Source organism: Ornithorhynchus anatinus, chromosome 15, assembly GCF_004115215.2.
Source record: "Ornithorhynchus anatinus isolate Pmale09 chromosome 15, mOrnAna1.pri.v4, whole genome shotgun sequence".
Classification (NCBI taxonomy): domain Eukaryota; kingdom Metazoa; phylum Chordata; class Mammalia; order Monotremata; family Ornithorhynchidae; genus Ornithorhynchus; species Ornithorhynchus anatinus.
The window spans coordinates 1276804-1298420 of NC_041742.1; the positions used below are offsets into that span (position 1 = coordinate 1276804).

At 53.5% G+C, this 21617-nt stretch overlaps 1 protein-coding gene across 2 annotated transcripts in view; it reads right to left on the reverse strand.

The window, feature by feature from the left end:
• Positions 1-21617, reverse strand: part of CA10 (carbonic anhydrase 10) — a 97077-nt gene that overhangs the window by 8992 nt on the left and 66468 nt on the right. For both annotated transcript variants that reach the window (XM_029080107.2, XM_029080104.2), the window contains exon 4: positions 763-948. In XM_029080107.2, coding sequence (XP_028935940.1) covers positions 763-948 — 186 coding nt within the window. The remainder of the gene's footprint in view (positions 1-762; positions 949-21617) is intronic.

Consider the following 21617-nt stretch of genomic DNA (forward strand, 5'->3'; position numbering starts at 1 on the left):
TAATTTGATGAAAACACAGTTGCTGACTGTGTTATACATCTAAACAGCTTTACAAAACAGCAAATGATTGCCATCAATTACAATAACATCCCTCGACGAGGCGGCAATTAATCCACCGCTCCTCAGATAACTGTTGGTGTACATTGCCAGGGAAAATGCCACTCATTAATTGAGTCATCACTGCGGCCTGATGGATCGCGCAGATTCTGCGGCGATTACTCTCCTCTCCCGTCTCTCTGGTGAACGGGGGCTCCGGGCCTGAGGGCGGTCGCTGTGGACCACCCGGGCGGTCACCAGAACACGCTGGGGCCGGGACTGGGGGGCCGTCCCGGAGACCGACAAAGATAACCGGGTTGCCGGGGTCCGGGGAGCACGGCTTTGGTCTTTTTTCGCGTAGTGGGGGATGAAAGACAGCTCTCTGTGGTGGAACTCTTATTGTTTCAGGTTGCTCCATTGTAAATCCTTGTGTAACTCCCTCCCCCGTTAGAGCAGAAGCCGCCGAGGGACAGGGAACGTGGTGCGTCTGTGCTCTGCGCTTTCCCTGAAGGCTCAGGACAGTGCACCCGCTCTAGACTGTAAGCTTGCCGTGGGCAGGGAACGTGTCCGTTTACTGTTCTATTGCACTCTCCCAAGCGCTTAGCGAAGTGCTCCGCGCCCAGTAAGCTCTCAATAAATACGATCGAATGAATGACTGCACGTACCTAGCGGGGCGCGGGCAGGAAATACAATCAGCGGCTGTGCCACGGGGCACCGGTCACTCACCTCGCCGGAGAAGGCCTGGCCGTTGAGGAGGTGCTCGGACCCCTGGCTGTCCTCGCTCCCGAAGTGCAGCCGGATCTCCTCCAGGCGGTGGCTGTAGGTCATGGGGCCCCCGGAGATGTTCACCAGCTGCTCCTTGTCCAGCCGGAGGGAGACGTGTCTCCCCGTGTTGTACATGGTCCCGCCGACCTGCAACGCCACCAACACGGGCGACGCGACCCAGGTCAAGGCGGGGCGGGAAAGGGTTGGCCTCCATCTCCGCCAGGAGTTTCGCGGGTCTGTCCCCCCGGCGGGGACCGGACGCCCACCCGACACCTCGGCGGCGGTGACGCAACCGCTGAACGAGAAGCGGCGTGGCCTAGTGGATGGACCACGGGCCTGGGCAGGAGGACCTGGGTTCTGTGGGACCCTGGCCAAGTCACTTCACTTCTCTGGGCCTCGGTTAACTCATCCGTAAAGCGGGGATTAAGAAAGGGAACCCCATGTGGACTGGGACTGTGTCCCACCAATTAGCGTGTATCTACCACAGCGCTTAGTACAGTGCCTGGCACATAGTAAGCACTTAACAAATACGATTAAAAAAAAAAAGCACCGGCCGGCGCGGCCTAGTGGAAAGAGGAGACCCGGGATCCATTCGTTCGGTCGTATTTACTGAGCGCTTACTGTACTAAGCGTTTGGAAAGTACAATTCGGCTACAAATAGAGACAATCCCTACGCTATGACAGGCAACGTCAGCTCTGCCCCTGCCTGTGCCGGGTGACCTCGGGCAAGCTGCTTCACCTCCCTGAGTCTTGCTTTCCTCCTCTGGTAAACTGGGGATGAGATGAGATCCCTGCTCTCCCTCCCTCTTTGACTGGGAGTCCCTTGTGGGAAAGGGGCTGGGTTCGTCTGATGAACTGGTTTCTATCCCAGAGCTTCGAGTGGGCCCCACATGAAGTATTTTCCCAGTTTTGAAAATGTCATCTGTGAAGTGCTTACTGGGACGCTGAAAAATAACATTTAATTAATCAGGGAAAAATACTTTTCTACATCTCTCTCTCCCCTGTGAAATCGTGAGCGCCTCAAGGGCAGGGAAACGTGGGTTTTGCCTCTGCTGCACTTTTCCACAAGTTCAGTATGGACTGTGTCTGGTACACTGTTACAGCGTGTTCTCCCGAGCACTCAGTACAGTGCTCTGCACACAGTGTGCGCTCAATCAATGCAACCGACTGATTGGCTGACTGCTTTACACTCAGAAGGTGCTTAATTAATATTTCAGTTTAACCGCTAGCACGCTTGGGAAATGCTGTTTTCTCCACTTCTTCTCCCCAACCTCCGACTCTACTCTTCCTCCTCCCTCTCCCCACCCGTCCTTGAATCTTCCCTCCTCTTCCCTCCCCCCTGCTCCCCGATTCCCTTTCCTTCCCTCCTTACTCCACCCACTCTCTCCCCATTCTCCCAAGCGGCCCTTGCCAGAATTCACGGTTGCCCGTTACAAGACCGTAACGAATAGCACAATTATCGTTACTAAATCTTGCCTCGGGCTGGACAGGAGGTGACCCCGGATCCCGGGTGGACAAATGGCCCGCCGAGGAAGTAATAATATTCATCCATCCATCCAATCGTACTGATTGAGCACTTACTGTGAGCACAGCCCTGTTCTAAGCGCTTGGATGATAACAGCTGTGGTATTTGTTAAACTCTACGTGCCAAGCACTGTGCTGATTGTGGAGGTAGACACAGCACCCAAGGACTTAGTAAAGTGCTTCGCACCCAGTATGAGCTCAGTAAATACGTTTGAATGAATGAAGATAGGTTGGACACGGTGACCGTCCCACATGGGGCTCCAAGTTGACGCAGGAGGGAGAATAAATATTGAATCCCCATTTTAGAGATGAGGAAATTGAGGCACGGAGAAGTGACTTGCCCGAGGTGGCACAGCAGGCACGTGTCAGAACTGGTATTGAAAGTCGGGTCTCGACTCCCGGGGCCTTGCTCTTTTCGCCAGTCCACGCTGCTTCTCCCAGTGAGTCACAAAAGTTGCCGCCCTCCACCCTCTCCTCCCCGTCACACCTCCAGGGCGGCGCCGTAACCCCGGGCTTCCCCCTTGGCCCATCTCCCCTGGGGAAGATGAAGTTCGGGCCGGGAAGCAAACTCATTTCTGTCATCTGCCTTTTGGTGTCGTAACAATTAAGCACACACACGTACACACACACAATCCCCCATTTAAATAACATTAATTTGTATTAATCAAAAGAAGACATGAGTTTAGGCCAAGCTTTGCTGCACTTTAATTTAAAAATAAAAGCTTGACAATGTTATGTATTAGGTCGGACGGTACGTCTGCACTGGGGCAATTAACACTGCCGCAGTGACACTTTATCTGTAATCCTCCTTACAGGGGCTGTAAATTAAGTGAACCGTGCGCAGCTCCCTCCCTCCCGACACCCCCCACCCCGGCCCCCACCCAGGGTTTTCGAGTTGGGGGGCTGAGGGTGCTGCAGAGGGTGTGACTTAACGGGGCTTGACCCACCGAGACTCAGCTCTCAATCACAAACGCCTCCCTCTCCCTTCCCAAGGCGGAGCTCCCTCTGAAGAGCAAATTCTCATTCCTTCTCTCGTCTCTCGCCTGGGCCTGGGTACGGTTGGATCAAACAGAGGGCTTTCTCGGGAGAACTGCTCGTTCTGCCTCTCCCGGTGATCGCGCGTAGCCTTGGTCGGCCGTAGCAGAGCTAAGATGATAACCATGGGATTTATTATGTGCCTGCTAAGTCCTAAACGCTGCGATAGATAGAAGGTAATCAGATCGGATACAGTCCCTGTCTCACATGGGCTCACAGTCTAAGGGGGAGGGAGAACAGCTATTTTATCCCCATTTTACAGACGAGGAGCCCGAGACCCGGAGAGGTCAGGCGACTCGTCCGAGGTCACACGCCGGCCAGTGGCAGAAACCAGGTCTCCCGACTCCCAGACCCGTTGTCTCTTCCCACTGCCTCTCTGTGCTCCGGTTTCTCCCGAGGAGCGGCGACTTAGCTGGCAGACAAGGTTGGGTATCCGACTTGACCGTTTATTTCTGGCCCGCGGACTCTGGCGGCTACCAGCTGCGTCCTTGCACTTCCTCCTGCTTCCACTCTCTGTAAATCAATAATTCTGCCTTCCTCCCTCTCTCCCGTTAGATCATTAGCCCCCCGAGGACGGGAACTGGGTGTTTTACTTCCGTAATACTTCTCTCCCGAGGACTTAGCGCAGCCTTCCGCACACGGAAGCGGCAGCGGGGCCCGGTGGAAAGAGCCCAGGCCTGGGAGTCGGCAGGCCTGGGTTACAATCCTGCTTTCTTCCACTTACCCGCTGGGTGACCTTGACAAGCCACTTAAACTTCTCTGGTCCTCAGTTTCCTCTACCGGGGAATGGGGATTCCTGCCTCCTGCTTGGACTGTGAGTCTCGTGTGGTACCTGACGATCTTCCATCTACCCTAGTGTTTAGTACAGTATGTGGCACACAGTAACAGATAGTACGGTTATTATCTACCCCACTGCTAGGTACAGTTCTTGGCACATAGCGCTTAACAAGTTGCATAGTTATTATTATTAAGGCCCGCAAGATGACCGGGTTGGTTCTTCTGAACCCGACGGATCTGGTCACCCGTCGTCTCGGAGGAAGACACCGCTGACGGGGCGATTTACTTAGGCCACCTTGGCCCCACAACAACCCAATCCAAGCCATGATTTCGACGCAGCTAATGAAGCGGAAAACAGTTTTCGGTTGTCAAAAAAACAAAACGGTGACCGGGCCGCTCACCCCGCCGACTCCAGAGCCTCAGATTATTCAAGTGGGGCGAAATGACGCCGGGCAAATTGGGAGGGGGTGGGGCACACAACCTAGATGTGTCCCTCCCGGCGCAGCCCGGTAGAGAGAGCACGGGGCTGGGACTCAGAATGCCTGGGTTCTAATCCTGGCTCCGCCATACGCCCGCTGTACGGGCCGGGCAAGTCACTTTACTTCTCTGGGCCTCAGTTTCCTTTGCTATCAAATGGGGATCCAATTTGATTCGATACAGTCAAAATGGGGATCCAATCTGATGTGATACAGTCCAATTACAGTCGCTTGGACTGCAAAAGTGGTGTGGGCCTGGGGCCAGCGTGATTAGCTTCTATCTCCCCCAGTGCTTAGCACAGCTCCTGGCATATAGTAAGCGTTTAACAATGACCGCCATTATTATTATGGTGTCCCTCTCAGATCCCTCCCCTTTCCCCCACTCCCGGGTACCATTTTTGGGGTCACCTCTGGCCAACGGTCTCCCGACAAGGTAAAAATCCCTGCAGCGTCTGGGGGTGTGGAAGAGGGGCCACAGTGGCAGGGTTGCGGGAGGCCTGGAAGAAACTCTTCGGCTTGTCTTCGGGGCGACGGGCACGGTGGATCGAAGATTGGAGGAAACGATTTTCATTCCCGTCCTACCGAAAATGATCAGCTCCGTGACACCGGGTGCTCCTCCTGGTGCTATCCATATTTACTGTGATCTCCCATGGGTCCAGTACAGTGCTCTGCACAGTGCTCTACACATAGCAGGCACTTGGCGCAACGCTCTGCATCCAGTAGGCACTCGGCACAATGCTTCACACATAGCAGGCACTCAGTACACACTCTGCAAACAGCTGGCACCTGCCCCAGCAGTCTGCACGCACACGATAGGAGCAGCGTGGCCCAGCGGCAAGAGCACGGACTTGGGAGTCAGAGGTCGCGGGTTCTAATCCCGGCTCCGCCACCTGTCCGCCGCCTGACCTTGGGCAAGTCACTTCACCTCTCTGTGCCTCGATTATCTCATCTGTAAAATGGGGAATGGGGCTGTGAGCCCCACGTGGGATGAGCTGATTACCTGGCACGTACCCCAGCGCTCAGAACAATGCTTGGCACATAGCGAGCGCTTAACAAATACCAGAATTATTATGATACACAGTCAATAAATCCTAAGGGAACGATGCGATGACTTGCCCTTTTCCTCACCAGGGCGTGCTTGCCTGGCCCTGGAAGACCAGGAATAATAATAATAAGGATCGTGGTATTTGTTAAGCGCTTACTATGTGCCCAGCAGCGTACGAAACGCTGGGGTAGACGCAACAACATCATCGGGTCCCACGTGCGGCTCACGGTAAGAGGCCAGGACAGGTATCGAAACCCCGTTTTGCAGTGAACTGAGGCACGGAGAAGCGAGGTGGCTTGTCGAGGGTCACCCGGCGGGTAAGTGGCGGAGCTGGGATTAGAACCTAGGTCCCATGTCTCCAGATCCACTAGGCCACGATGCTTCCCTCTCTTCCAGGCGGCCACTTGGTACCTCGGGTGCCCAGTGCCACTAATGGGGTCTGCCCCGAAGCCCCCCGCCCCCCCGCCGCGGTCTCTGATCCCCTCAGCTTCCCGCTGCCTGGAATCCCTTCTGGCCCCGTGGCTCAGGGGACGTCACCAGGCTCGGTTCCCGCAGGAGGAACGGTCAGGCCTGCCGAGATCACGAAGCGCGTTAATATTGATTAAGGAACAGGCGCTCTCCGATTCAATTCACAGAATTACAATTACTCACCGAGGGGCACGCTGGGAAGCGGGGTACCGTGCAGGTGTGTCGGTGAGCCCACCCGGAGCCCAGGCTGCCGAGCGGTATGAAAAACGCCGTCCCTCCAGGGGAGCCCTGCCTCGCCTTCCCCGAAGCTGCAGGCCCTTGCTAGGCTCCTCCTACAGTCCCGCCGGCCCCCACTACGCCCTCAACCTCCTGACTTCTAAGGCCACTGGAAGAAGGTGTCCGGGACCTGGGAACCCTGTCCCGGAAAACCAACGGTCATAATCACTGGGGTATTCCTTAAGTGCTTACTCCGTGTGGAGCGCCGGGATAAGCGCTGGAGGTGACGCGACGCAGTCCGTCCCACGTGAAGCTCGCAGTCTACAGGACGGGGAGAACGGGTCCTGAATCCCCATTACACAGATGAGGAAACTGAGGCACGGAGAAATTAAGGGATTTGCCCGAGGTCACACGAGAGGTGAGTGGCGAAGCCAGGATGAGGACCCAGGTCTCCTCATTCGCGGCCCCGCGCTCTTCCACTGAACCACCCCGCCTCCCTAAATATTTGTCCCTGTTGCATTTTCCTGGGCATTTCTAGCAAGTTATTATTATTATTATATTTGTTATGTGCCGAGCACTGTTCTGAGCACTGGGGCAGACACAAATTAATCAGGTGAGACCCGATCTCCGTCTCGCATATGTGAGCCCCGTGTGTGATGGGGATTGATTCTGATGTCGTTATCTTTTCTCTAACCCAGCGCCTGGCACAGTGCTTGGCACACAGTCAGCCCTTAAAGACAGGGCACGATTGTTACCACGATTAGATCGCCATCTGAGCGCCGTGGAGGTGCTGCCGCGGAGAGAAACAGCCGGGCACAGAGCGGAGACCGGGGTGAGACGCGTCCCCCGGAGTTTTCGGTGGGGACCCTCAGAGGGGCTCGGGCTTCGGGATGGCGGCGGAGACTGGGGGAGCGGTCCGTCAGGAAAGCCCGGAGCTCTGTCCCCAGCTGACCCCCTCCTCAGCTTGCACCCGTATCCCCACGGCGCCAGGGCGAGCCGTTCCTGCGGGGAATCGACTATGTCGTCGTGGCGGGGCGGTGACGACGACGGAGTCTCCCCCCACAGGGGCCCAGGATGAGCCTCAGGCCCGAGACCTGGGTGCCGAGAGCCCGCCCGGAGGAGTTGATTCTAGTGCTAGTGGCTTGCACCCCTCGCGTTCTCTGGGCCCTGCTCTTTATGCTGTATGCACTCAATAAATACCACCGATGGTTGGGCTGAATTGCAACCGTGGGGCCGGCGGCCGATTTGTTCTGGAGAAGCGATCCTCAAGAGGAGACAAGTTTTTTCCCCTTTGCCCAGGTGAGATGGCCGTCTGAGCACCGAGCCCAGTGCTCTGGGTCCAGTAAGTGCTCAACAGATACCCAGTAAAGCAGCACAGCCTCGTGGAAAGGACACCGGCCTGGGAGTCGGAAAACCTCAGTTCCAATCCCGCCTCTGCCGTTTGCCCGCGGCACGGCCTTGGACAACTCACTCCAGTGGGCCTCAGTCCCCTCATCTGCGAAATGGGGATTCGTTCATTCGATCGTATCTATTGAGCGCTTACCACCTGCAGAGCACTGTACTGAGTGCTTGGAATGTACAATTCGGCAACAGATAGAGACAATCCCTGCCCGACGACGGACGATACAAATCCACGGGGCTCAGTGCCGATGGCAAATTCTGTTACCCGGGCAGTTCCGTCCCCACGACGTTCATTAATACAAAGGAAAAGACGCAATCAGAATGGCCAGGAGAGCTTAGGGAGGAGTGTCCGACACGGGAGAAGCAGCACGGTCTAGTGGAAAGACCACGGGCCTGGGAGTCAGAGGACCTGGGTTCTAGTCTCAGCTCTGCCAAATGCTCTGCCAGTTGCTAGATGTGTGACCTTGGGCAAATCACTTAACCTGTCTGTGCCTCAGTTTCCTCAACTGTAAAATGGGGATTCGATACCTGTTCTCCCTCCTACTTGAGAATGTGAGCCCCACGGGTGACAGGCACTGGGTTGGACGTAATTGACTCTTACCTACCCTAGCACTCAAGACAGTGATGGATACATAGTAAGCGCTTAACAAGTACCATACGACCAACAGAAATATCGAGGCATGCGGGGAGCTGGGTTTCGCTCCGAGTTGTAGGTGGGTAGGGTGTCCGGTGAATCAGAAGCCGTGAGACCTGAGATGGCCACGGCAGTTGGTCAAAAATCAGTCTTTTCAGCTCAAACCACACAGCTGGATAGGCTGTTCTAGGCAGCCTAGCCTCATTCTCAAAGATAAGTAATGTAATTATGCAGAATCAAAAAAAATATATATATATATATACATCTGCACTACATATATATATATAGGATACACCCATGCACGCACAAATACCTACATACCCACGTACAACAGAGATACAGTCACCCAGACACGACACAGCCACAGGAAGCAGACTCTATTCTGCTTCAACATTTCCCAAATAACAAACCTTATCTGCCCAGTCTCACGATCCCTTAAAATGGCATCCCGGAAAATTCACTACGCATTCAAACCTCTTGGATCCCATCCGTGAAAAGGATGGGAACATTTTCCTTTTTACCTCGGTAGAGGTAACACTCTAAAGTGAGCAAGTCGTCCTCAGGCAAATGCAGAAAGCGTTGAGTTCAGTTGGGCAGACAGCACCTCCTTAACTTGAACGCACGGGGCCTCCAGTTGTGAAACAGAAACGGTCCTCAACCTTTACAAAATTTTCAGGGATTAAGTAATTGATGGAAGCAATGAAAGCTAAATGGAAGGAAAGACGCAAGAGGCTCCTAGCTAGAAAATAATGACGGCTCAGAAAGGGCCCTGATCGCAAAGATCGCAAAGCCCACGCTTGTTTTCGCCCGTTCCGCCGCTGGGGACCACAGCGACCGGGAAGTTGGGGACGGCCCAACCCCACCCGGGGTCTTCCAGGTCGGGGAGGCCTCGGGGGCTTATCTCAAGCCATTATCCAGTCTCTCGGTGGTCCGGCTGTCAACGTGTCTGTGAAGATTTCAATTTAAAGGGGAATCTCTAACCCGCTCGGGCGGCGTGGTTTCTGTGGTTATTTGTACCGATTTTCTGAATACCTAACCCAATTTCTCCTTGCCCTGCCTGTGCTGGGGCTGGGGAAGACCTGCTCGGAGCTCTCCTTCGGTCGTGATTACGGGAGTGATTCCGTGCTTACTACGTGCTAAGCACCGGGCCAACGGTGAGGCAGCATGGCTTAGCGGGTAGAGCACAGGCTTGGGAGCCGGAAGGACCCGCGTTCTGTCTGCCGTGTGATCCTGGACAAGTCACTTCCCTTCTCTGGGCCTCAGTTACCTATAAATTGAGGATTAAGAGCGTGAGCTCCTCGTGGGACGGGGACTGGGTCCAACCTGATTAACTCAAATCTTCCTCAGTGCTCAGAACAGTGCTTGGCACAGAGTTTGCGCTTAACAAGTACCATGATGATAAGAATAATAATTAACCACTGAGGTGGATACAAGATAATCATCGTAATAATGTGCCAACTGCTGAACTAGACACCAAGGTAGATAAAGCATGGCTCGGTGGAAAGAGCCCGGGCTTGGGAGTCGGAGGTCGTGGGTTCGCATCCCGGCCCTGCCACTTGTCAGCTGTGTGACTGTGGACAAGTCACTTCACTTCTCTGTACCTCAGTTACCTCAGCTGTAAAATGGGGATTAACCGTGCGCTTCACGTGGGACAACCCGATGACCCCGTATCTCCCCCAGCGCCTAGAACAGTGCTCTGCACCTAGTAAGCGCTTAACGAATACCAACATTATTACTTTACCGGATAATCGCAACGGACGCAATAATCCTGTTCCACACGGGACTCGCACTCACAAGAGGGACAGACAGAAAGGATCTCAGTCCCATTTTCTGGATGCCAAAACTGAGGTCCAGGGAGGCTAAAAGACTTGTCCAAGGTCCAACAGCAGACCAGTGGCAGAGCCGGGACTCGAACCCGATCTCCCGACGCCCAGCTCCACGCTCTTCCCTCTAGACAAAACTCTCTCCACTGAGGCCCAGGGACGGTAAGTGAGTCGCCCAAGGTCACCCAGCATTCCGGGGCAACCCAGGCCTCCCGAGGCCCAGCCCCGGGCTCTTTCCACCAGGACCCGCTGTCTCCCGACAGGTTTTTAACTGATGAACGTCGGATGAGTCTGCAGGAATACACTGTGCATGGGCTTTCTTAGCCTGATGTGAGATAATATTACACTTTGCTGACACTAATTTATCTTTATTATTTATCTTAATGATTTTACGTTTTTATTGGTGGGTTAAAGTGCCAGAAATGCAGTTTATAATTTAATTTTCGCCATCTTACCCAGAGAAATCACCGGAGGCGGGATAATGATGAAAGAAGAGCTCAGCTAATATCACAAAAAGGATGCAAAGATGATTTATACCTCTTTCTTCTCCTATTTGCAGTTCATTAAGTCACTGTCTTCTTGTAATGACCGAGGGAAAATGAAAGTACTCGGAGAGAAGAACTTTGGAATCCGCATCATTAGAGGAAGAGAAATGGGTGGTTTGACGAACTTGACTGCAGGAATCTATAGAGCACAACTTCATCAGGCTGCACATTGATCTCAGTTGCCAGAGGCAGATCCGAGATCGAATCTGTCTCTTCGGGGCACATTTTCCTTCAAACAGGGGGTTGATGTCCAGGGATCTCGGGCTTTCAGTTGGAGCGCTCTCCGAGTTCCCCATGGCCAGTGGGAGCAGAGCGGATCCGGTTCCCCGGACAGCGCTGTCCTCGCGGGGCCGTCACCGCGATCGGCACGATGGGACGACGACGACGACGGTGTTTTTAAGTGCTTACGGAGGGTCGAGCACTTTTCTAAGCGCTGGGGTAGATTCAAGCTAATCAGGTGGGACATCCTCGTCCTTTCTGGGGGCTCACGGTCTTCATCTCCATTTGACAGATGAGGTCACGGAGGCCCAGAGGAGTGGGCTGGCTGCCGCCGTCCACCCGTCAGTGGCATTTAGTGAGCACTTACCGTGTGCGGAGCACTGAGCTTAGTACAGAGCTGATGGACACGTCCCCTGCCCGGAAGGCGCTCACAGTCCAGAGGGAGAGACGGGCGTGAGGATAATTGCATAAATTGTGGACGTGGACACTGTGGGGCTGGGAATATCAGTGCTTAAAGGGTAAAGAACCGAGTGCACAGACGCTACGTACGGGAGAAGGAGTAGGGAAAAAGACGGCTTAGTCGGGGAGGGACTCTTGGAGGAGATGTGATCTTAATAAGGCCTTAAAGATGGGGAACGCGACCGCCTGTCATAGATGAAGAGGGTGGGAGCTTCAGGCCAGGGGCGGGACACGAGCAAGGGGTCGGCGGTGAGATGGGTGAGATCGGGGTACGGTGACTCGGTTGGTGTTAGAGGAGCAGGGTGCCCAGGCTGGGTCCTACTAGGAAATCGGTGAGGTAAGATAGGAGGGGGGTTAAGCCGATGAAGTGATTTAAAGTCAAAGGGAAGGAGGTTCTGTCTGCCACGGAGGCAGACGGGCAACCCCTGGAGGTTTCTGAGGAGCGGGGAGAAGTGAACTGAAAGGCTTTTCAGAAAGGCAGCAAGGGAAGCATGGACTGGAAGTGGGGAGAAACAGGAGGCAGGGAGGTCAATGAGGAGGCTGAATACGGTAAGTCAAGGCGAGATAGGATAAGTGCTTGAATCACCGTGGTAGCAATTGGGACTATAATAATAATAAAAGTGATGGCATTTGTTAAGTGCTTCTTATGGGCCAAGCTCTGTTCCCCCAAGCGCTGGGGGAGATACAAGGTCATCAGGTTGTCCCACGTGGGGCTCACGGTCTTCATCCCCATTTTATAGATGAGGGAACTGAGGCCCAGAGAAGTGAAGGGATTTGCCCAGAGTCACACAGCTGATAAGCGGCGGAGCCGGGATTAGGACCCACGACCTCTGTTTTAGTGATGTCGGACCTGGCTCCTAATCCCGGCTCCGCCGCTTTCCCGCTGCGTGACCTTGGGCGAGTCACTGTGAGCTCCATGTGGGACATGGACTGTCCAACCTGAGAATCTTCAATCCACCCCCGGGGCTCAGTACAGTGCCTGACACATAGTAAGTGCTTAACGAATGCCATTTAAAAAAATGCGAAGGTAGGACCGACGAGATTTGGCGACTGAATGAACGTGTGGACTGAACGAGAGATGAAGCAGCATGGTTTAGTGGAACGAGCCCGGGTTTGGGAGTCGGAGGTCGCGGGTTCTAATCCCGGCTCCGCCACTTATCGGCTGTGTGACTTTGGGGAAATCACTTCACTTCTCTGTGCCTCCCTTACCCCATCTGTAGAATGAGGATTAAGACTGTCACCTCCATACGGGGCAACCTGATCGCCTTGTATCCTCTCCAGCGCTTAGAAAAGTGCTTTGCACATAGTGAGCGCTTAACAAATGCCATCATCATCATCATCATCATTAACTTCTCTATGCCTCAGTTAACTCATCTGTAAAATGGGGATTGAGAATGTGAGCCCCACGTGTGACAACCTGATCGCCTTGTATCTATCCCAGCACTTAGAACAGTGCTTGGCACATAGTAAGTGCTTAACCAATACCATCGTCATTATTATTATTATTATTATTGTTATTAGATGAGTTGAGGATAATGCCAACATGCACTCATTCTTTTTTCCATGCACATTCACACCCACTTCTACACCCCTGCCCTGCAAGCTCCAAGGTGACCTGGCTGCCCGGGTGGTATTTGTTAAGCACTGACTATGTGCCAAGCACCACGCTAAGCACTGGGGAACTCCCAACAGAAGTAGGTCAGACACAGTCCTCGTCCTTCCGGAGGCTTCCAGTCTCTCCCAGAGGGAGGGGGGAGTGGATGGTGGCAATACCCAAACATCACCACCGTGTACTTTCCCAAGCGCTTAGTACAGTGCTCTGCACACAGGAAGTGCTCAATAAAGAAGATTGAATCAACGAATGAGTCCCACCCGCCCACCCTGAGCCAGAAGAGATTCCGGAGAGCAGCACAGACAGAAATGCTCCTGGGGGCTCACGGTGGCATTTTTTTTTAAAAACGGTATCTGTTAAGCGCTTACTATGTGTCAGACGCCGTTATAAGCGCCGGGGTCGAGACGAGGAAATCAGATTGGACACAGTCCCGGTCCCACATAGGGCTCACAGTCTTAATCCCCATTTTACACACGAGGCAACTGAGGCCCAGAGAAGTGAAGTGACTTCCCCAAGGTCACAGAGAAGAGAAGCGGCAGAGCTGGGATTAGAACCCAGGTCCTTCTGATTCCCAGGCCCGTGCCCTATCCATCAGGCCAAGCTGCTTTCTCAGCGAGGGGGGCCAAACTCTTACGCTCCTGGGCCGGTCCAGACCACTCAGCACGTGGACAGACGGAGTGACAGCCCACCGGAACATTCCTCTAATCTTTCGATATTCCTCCAGATCAGCAGCTGGGATGTTTAGTCCCTCGCCCCGCGGATTAGGAATTTGGATAAATACAGAACAAACGGTATTTCCAGCCTTTCACGAAAACGCCCATCGAGCCGGCGCAACGCCCGTCGTCTCCGGAAGCAATGCAGTCAACACAATGTTGTACTCTCCCAAGCGCTTCGTACAGTGCTCTGCACGCCGTAAGCGCTCAATAAACCGAATACAAATATATGCAACGGGGGTGGGGGGTGGGGGGGGGGTGACGTTCTCAAGAGGCCAGTCTATCTAGAAAGAGCAAGGGGAGAGAGGGAGGGTGCAGATTAGTCACACCGAAGACGTGACGGGAAGGATCGATAGGGCAAATTCGGGCAGCGTGCCCCGGCACCCCCCAAATCCAGGCCACACACGCGTGCTGTCACATTTGGGGAGGGGGATTCATCAGCGTTGCTTGGAATTCCCCAGTGGGGCAGACAGCCTGAAAGAATTTGGAAAAAGAGAATAACACACAGAGGTTTGATGTGTCGGGCAATTTGCTCACAGCTGATCCAAGATTGACTCTGAACGGAGGCTGAGAAGAAGACAACCCCTGCTCTTAAATCAGCTTTCGGGCATTAAGCCTTCCTCCTTTAATCCTCAGATCCAGATCGTTTTATAAATAGATAAAATTAGAATACCTTTTAAGCCCCCCCACCCGCGGGAATCATATAATCCGACGACTCGCCTCCCGCCAACTTTCCTCTCCTGAGGAGACCGAGCGGCAGTGTTCTCTTTTTCCTTCGCAAAGTTCTCTGGTCTTCCGGCAGGCACAGAGCAGTATTATCCGACCACGTCGGAGTGGTGGGATGGGACTGATGACCAAAGGGCCAGGTTCAGGTCCAGAGTTCTCGGAGGGTCACGCGAAGAGGCGGTGTAGTCCAGTGTGGGAGGAGCTGGGAGTTGGAGGACCTGGGTTCAGATCTCAGCTCCGTCCCTGGCTCGCTGTGTGATCTCAGCCAAGTCGCTTACCCTCTCGGGACCTCGGTCTCCTCGCCTGTAAAGTGGAGATAAGAGCCTGGCTTCCGCCCGTTCTGAATCCGCGAACCGCTTGAGGGCCGGGGGGGCTGGTTCCGGTCAGATTATCTCGGCCTCCCGTGGTGGTGGGGGGGGTCACTGTCTCCTGCCAATTGGCATTTTGGGGACGAAGGGTCTGGTCCTCTTCACCCGGCACTCGTGGGCAAGAAAGAAGAGGGGACCTGGCCTCCCGACTCCTCCAAACCAGGCCGCTGTTGGGAAACGGCCCCGTTCCAACAGGGGATGGTTCGCCATTTTCCTTCCCACACTCCCAACGGGGAGGTGTTCCTCAAAGGGCAGCCAGCGTTTTGGAGCCGCCTCAACGTGGGCGCAGCTGACCGGTACCCCCGGCGACGGCTGGGTTTTCCTTCCCAGGGACTTGGCACAGGTTCCCGCTGGCACAACTGGCATTCCGATCAAACGCTTTCAGTTTTTGGAAAAGGAAATCCAAAACGGCTTAAAGAAGAATCCACCTCATTCTCTTCCCAGCACAGGCCGGGAGAGGGCGAAGACGATCAATCCATCTGAGGCAGAGCGCTTGCACTACGGGATGGCAGACACGACAGGAGAACGATGCATATCCCGCGCCCCTGAGGAGCTTTCACTCTTGAAGTCTTACTTTCCGGGTGCTGCTTACAAGAACCTAGGATGTTCTGGATTTGGAGCAAGGTGAGAAAGGAAAATGAGATCCGGTCCTCTAGACTGTAACCTCTCCGCGGGCAGGGAACACGTCTACCGACTCCGTTGTATTTTACTCTCCCAAGTGCTCCGTACGGTGCTCTGCGCACGGTAAGCACTCGAATACTGTCGGCCGATTGACCGATTTAGAGATAGGAGATAGAGAAATAGCAGTTCCAGGCTGTTTGGTGCTGTCTCGTTCCTACATATTTTGGGATCGCCTGGGGGACACCAGCCAGGTCCCGGTGAGGCATGAGAACCAAAGCAGGGCCTGGTCTTCTGAGCGGAGGATTCTTCCCACCGCTCTCCGGGGTGACGTTGCCTCAACTTTCCACACCCAAAGTCCACATCCGCTTCCCTATGAGCTCCTCCGTTGGGATGTCAACTCCTTGAGAGTAGGGATTGCGTCCATCACCTATTATTTTGGTATCTGTTAGGCTCTTACTATGTGTCAAGCACCGTTCTAAGCGCCTGGGTAGGTACAGGTTAATCAGGTCGGTCAAGGACGTGGGCTCACAGTCTAAGTAGGAGGGAGACGAGGCACTGAGTCAAAGTTTCACAGATGGGGAAACCGAGGCAGAGAGGAGTTAAGCGCACACAGGAGGCAACGGGCACGGCTGGGAAAAGAACCCAGGTCCTCTGACTCCCAGGCCCGTGTTCTTCCCACTAGGCCATTCCGCTCCTCGCTCTACCGCGCTCTCCCGAGGGCGTAGTACAGTGTTCTGCAAAAAGTGAGCGCTTAATAAATGCCACTGATGGGTCAGTTCAGTGTAATTTACTGAGCACCTACGTGTGTAGGAATCTGTCAAACTCTCGGAAGAGCCCGGTGGAATCAAGTAATCCATAGGATGGCGGGCAGAGTCCTGTACTGAACGTTTGGAAAAGAACAATAGAATCAATCCTTCCGCATTAATGATAATGTCGGTATTTGTTAAGCGTTTACTATGCGCAGAGCACTGTTCTAAGCGCTGGGGGAGATACAGGGTCATCGGGTTGCCCCAGGTGAGGCTCGCAGTCTTCATCCCCATTTTGCAGATGAGGTCACTGAGGCACAGAGAAGTGAAGTGACTTGCCCACGGTCACACAGCTGACAAGTGGCAGAGCTGGCATTCGAACCCATGACCTCTGACTCCCGAGCATTACGCACTGAGTGCCTAAGATGCGCGGGTACTGAGCATTTGAGAAAGACTCAGTCCAGGCTGGTCTGTGCCTACTTTGTGCAGAGCACCGTGCTAATCATTTTTTTATGGTATTTGTTTTTTTTAAAATGATATTTGTTGAACACTTATTACACGTCAGGACGGATACAAGATAATCTGGTTGGAAACAGCCCCGTCCCATGTGAGGCTCACAGTCTTAACCACCGTTTTACAGATGAGGGAACTGAGGCACAGAGCAGTTAAGTGACTTGCCCAGGGTCACAGAGCAGACAGGTGTTGGAGCTGGGATTTGAACCCACGTCCTTCGGCCCCCCAGGCCCGTGGTCTATCCACTAGGCCCCAGTGCTTCTCTTAGCGCTTAATATGCGCCAGGCACTGTACTATATGCTGGGGTAAAAACGAGTTCATCAGGTTGGACACAGTCTACGTCCCACGTGGGGCTCACAGACTTAATCCCCATTTTACAGATGAGGTGACGGAGGCACAGAGCAGAGAAATGACTTGCCCAAGTAACAGAGCGGACGAGTGGCGGAGACGGGATTAAGACTGGGGTCCTTCGGGCTCCCAGGCTCACGCTTTACCCCCTAGGCCACGCCGCTCCTCACAGGCCCTGCCGCTCGTCTGCCGATCGACCTCGGGCAAATCACTTCACTTTTCTGTGCCTCGGTTCCCTCAGCTGTAAAATGGGGATTAAGACTGTGAGCCCAAAGTGGGACGGGGACTGTGTCCAACCCGATTTGCTTGTATCCACCCCAGTGCTTGGTACGGTGCCTGGCGCCCAGTAAGCGCTTAACAAATACCGCACTTATTATAGGCCACGGTGTTTCTCAAGCACTGGGGGAGTACTAAAGAATTAAAAGACACAATCCCCCTCGAGAGGAGATAATACTCTAGCTGGGGAAATCAACACGCAATCATTTCCAGGTAGAGGAAGGGAGCGGATATGAAGATTAAATAAGGACTTGATGAGTTGGGTCTGCGGGGGGGGGGGGGGGGAAGGGGACGGGGAAGGGGGAGCATTTATCCTCAAGGGAGGAAGGTCTGAGAGCCACCACGTCTTTGTCTGTCTCGCCGCCGACCTCTCGCCCGCATCCTGCCTGGAATGGCCTCCTTTTTCAGCCCCGACAGTTAGTCTCCCCACCTTCAAAGCCTTATCGAAGGCCCATCTCCTCCAAGAAGGCTTCCCTGACTAGGCCCCCCTTTCCTCTTCTCCCACTCCCTTCTGTGTGGCCCTGACTCGCTCCCTCTGTTCATCCCCCTCCCCCCCAGCCACACAGCACTCATGTCCATATCTGTAATTTCGTTTATTTATAGTTACGTCTGGCTCCCCGTCTAGATCGTAGGCTGACTGGGGGCAGGGAATGTCCGTTATATCGTACTCTCCCAAGGGCTTAGTACAGTGCTCTGCACACAGTAAGCGCTCAATAAATACGACTGACCGACCCAGTCTTTGAGGTAAACACTCTCACCCAGGCCATCCGGGAGCATTTCAGCGTGGAGCCTAACCTTGCGAGGCACTTTTCCACTTGAGACAGATTCATTTTTCAACAGCAGCTGCCCCTCGGGGTCCCGACCCTGGCCTCGGGTTCCATTTAATTACTGAGGAGCTGCGGGAGGAGGAGGGGAGGAATCCGAACTTCTCCTTTGCCTCCCATTTCCAGAGGCCTCATTTACAATAATCTCTTACGTGCTCTCCCGAAATTCCTGGCAAAGTAGTGGCTGAAAAGTCCAATTACAGACAGAGGTAACAAGCGCAGACAGAGCTATTCTTCGCAGGCCTACCGCGGTTCAAGTGACCGTTTGATTAATGGGGTCTAAGCGGGGAGAAGCTTTCGCTTAACGGGAGTCAGCCGAGGGAGGAGCCGCGGGATGTTCCTGCTCGCCCGCACTCTCCCACGGGAGGCCCCGGACAGACTCCGAGGAGGAGCTCCCAACTGATGGAATTTCGGTCCGTTTCGACTTCAGGAGCGAGTTTGGCTTTGGCTTGAAATTGGGGGATGACTGGACGAGAGCATTCTCTCCCTGCTCCGTTTTTCGGCCGTGGAAGGGAGATATTTCAGAGTTTATTTTAAGGCTGCATTTCTATTGACCGCCACTGATAGGCTTGCTTTTTTTTAAAAAATGGTATTTCTTAATAACTGTGGTGTCTGTTAAGCGCTTACTACGTGCCGGGCACCGTACTAAGTGCTGGAGCAGACACAAGCTAATGAGGTTGGACACAGTCCGGGTCCCACATTGGTTCGTAATCCCCATTTTACAGATAACTGAGGCCCGGAGAAGTGACGTGACTTGCCCAACGTCAACCAACAAACAAGTGGCGGAGCCAGGATTAGAACCTAGGTCTTTCTGACTCCCAGGCCCACTAGGCCACGTTCCTTCTCAAAGACCTTCGCTCTTTCCTAGGAAAATGCCAATAAAGAAACCGCCAGGCCACCCATAAAACACTCAAACGGAATCGCTAATGGGATAGGCATGGGGCGGAGAATCCAGTTCTCGGATTCGAATCTCAGCTCCGTAACCGGCCTGCTGTGTGGCCACGGGCAGGTCACTTAACCACTCTGGCCCTCAGTGTCCTCATCGGTCAAATGGGGACAGGAGACGTGGATCTCCCTCCTTCTTGGACTGTGAGCTCCTTGCGGGACAGGACCCCTGACCTAGCTGAACATGTTGCATTAACTCCAGTGCTTGGCACGTTTGGAGCACTTAATTATTATTATAATCTGTCATATTATTCCTATTATTATTACTATTAATAATAGCAACAGTAATAATAATATTGAAATACAAAAAAGGCAGCTCAAAAGCAGAGTTAAGCTCACCTTGTAGGAAACACTTCAGCACAGTATTGAGCTTTTCCATGAGACTGTAAGCTCCTTGAGGGCAGGGACGAATCTACCTTCCCTACTGTTGCACTCTCCCAAGCGCTCAGTACACTGTTCTGCATTCAGTAGGTCCTCAATAGATAGTGATTGACTGAAATGCAGATACCTCGGGCCTCCCCATCTCAACTGCATGGTTTCCCGCCTCTGGAAAATATTCCCAATTCATATGTTAGATTGCGAGATGGGAGCAGGGTGAGAGTGGGTGCCCGGTGTGGGACAGGGACTGGCTCCGAACTGCTCATCTCGTATCTACCCCGGCACTTAGTCCGGCGTTCTGCACGCAGTAAGTGCTCAAAAAATGCCACTGATGAATTGCTCATCAGCACTAAATGAAGGCCACAGTTCTTAAAATAATCATTCGGGGGAAATGCTCGGGGAACTAGGGAGGGCGACTCTGTTTTTTCAACAGCTTTCCTTTCCTGCCCATTGTCACCGTCGAACACGGCGGGGTTAGGAAACCGGGAGGCCCGCTGATTACTTTTGCAAATTGAAAACAAGAAAATGTGGGTCAACTTTCTATAGAGCAGCTCCCCCATTCAGGGAAGACCATTGGCACCCAGTAGATAGAGAAAGCGATACAAAACATTCCTGGGGAAAAAAAAAACAGCAATCAGCTCTGAATAAGCTTCTGAAAATTAGCCCATTCATCTAACTTTGCTTTGTCTGGTTCATGTCCGGGGCCTTGAGGACACAATACAAATCGAATATGAACAATGAACACAAACAACCAACACAGAACCTAAAACAAAAGCCGCAAGAAAGATTACTTATGCTCACGTCGGGGCACTTCAAAGTAACACAACGAGAGATGAATCACCAAATCCCTGGAATTCAAAGGAACCTGAAAACATGGCTTTCCCCGCCTCAAAAATGACTGTAACCGGAAAAATATCCGCTAAGCCGAAAGCTGCAGAAGCAGTAGGAGAGGCCTGGAGTAGCGTGGCCCAGTGGAAAGAACCGCGGGCTCGGGAGTCGGAGGACCCGGGTACTAGTCCTGTCTCAACCACGTTTCCTGCTGTATGACCTTGGGCAAGTCACTTAACTTCTCCTGGCTTGGTTTCTTCAACTCTAAAATCGGAACTCAATACCGATACTATGAGCCCCAGGTGGGGCAGGGATGGTTTTCAGCCAGTCAAATGTATAAAATGAGTGCTTACCGTGTGCAGACCACGGTACTAAACACTTGGGAGAGGGCAATATAACAGACGTATTTCCTGCCCACAACGAGCTTACAGTCCAGAGAGAAAGACAGACATTAATATAAATCAATCAATTACAGATGTGTACGTAAGTGCCGTGGGGCTGCGAGGGGGGATGAATAAAGGGAGCAAGTCAGGGCGATGGAGATGGGAGTTGAAGAAAAGGAGAGACTGTGTCTCACCTGATTACCTTGTATCTACCCCAGGGCTTAGTACAGTGCTTGGCGCCTAGTCAAGTGCTGAGGAGTTGGTAGAACGTGGGGTGTTGGGCATCGGCAGGAGGAGGGATTTTCGGAGGGCCCTGAGGGTGGGGAGGGCTGAGGCGTGGTGGATCTGGGGGGTCTTGAATGCCAGAATTCCCCAATTAGTCAGTGGAAACTGAGGAACTCCCTCCCTGCCGCTTCTTCCTTCACTCGGCCGGACAATTTGCAGCGGTCAGGGTCTGCATCTGATCCGGCCGTCTCGTTTATACCTGTCTCCGGTGCTCATCCCAGTGCTTGGCACACGGCGAGAGCGCCGGATGAACACCGACATTAGTTCACCCCAGGCGAAATGTGGGATCCCCGGGAATTCCACTCCATTCCATTCCATTCAAATGGACGAAGTCTGACTTCTGTCTTGAAGGTCTGCTTTCTCAGAAGCGACCTCGCTTCCCACCAGCCAATGCACCGAGACACCTGGCCCATTCTGGCCCGAGTCCCAGCCCCGCGGGCAACGCGGTGACGCTTCCTGGCCGCTTCTCCTCTGATCCCCGGAGCTGCTAGAAACGGGGCCTCCCCGCTGAGACCCTCACACGCCTGAGTGACGGCCAGGCCTGGGGCAGTCCGGGACAGCTATCGACACGTTCATAACTCTGGACAACGGCATCCGATTGATCAGCCGGGGTCATCTCGGGAAGAAC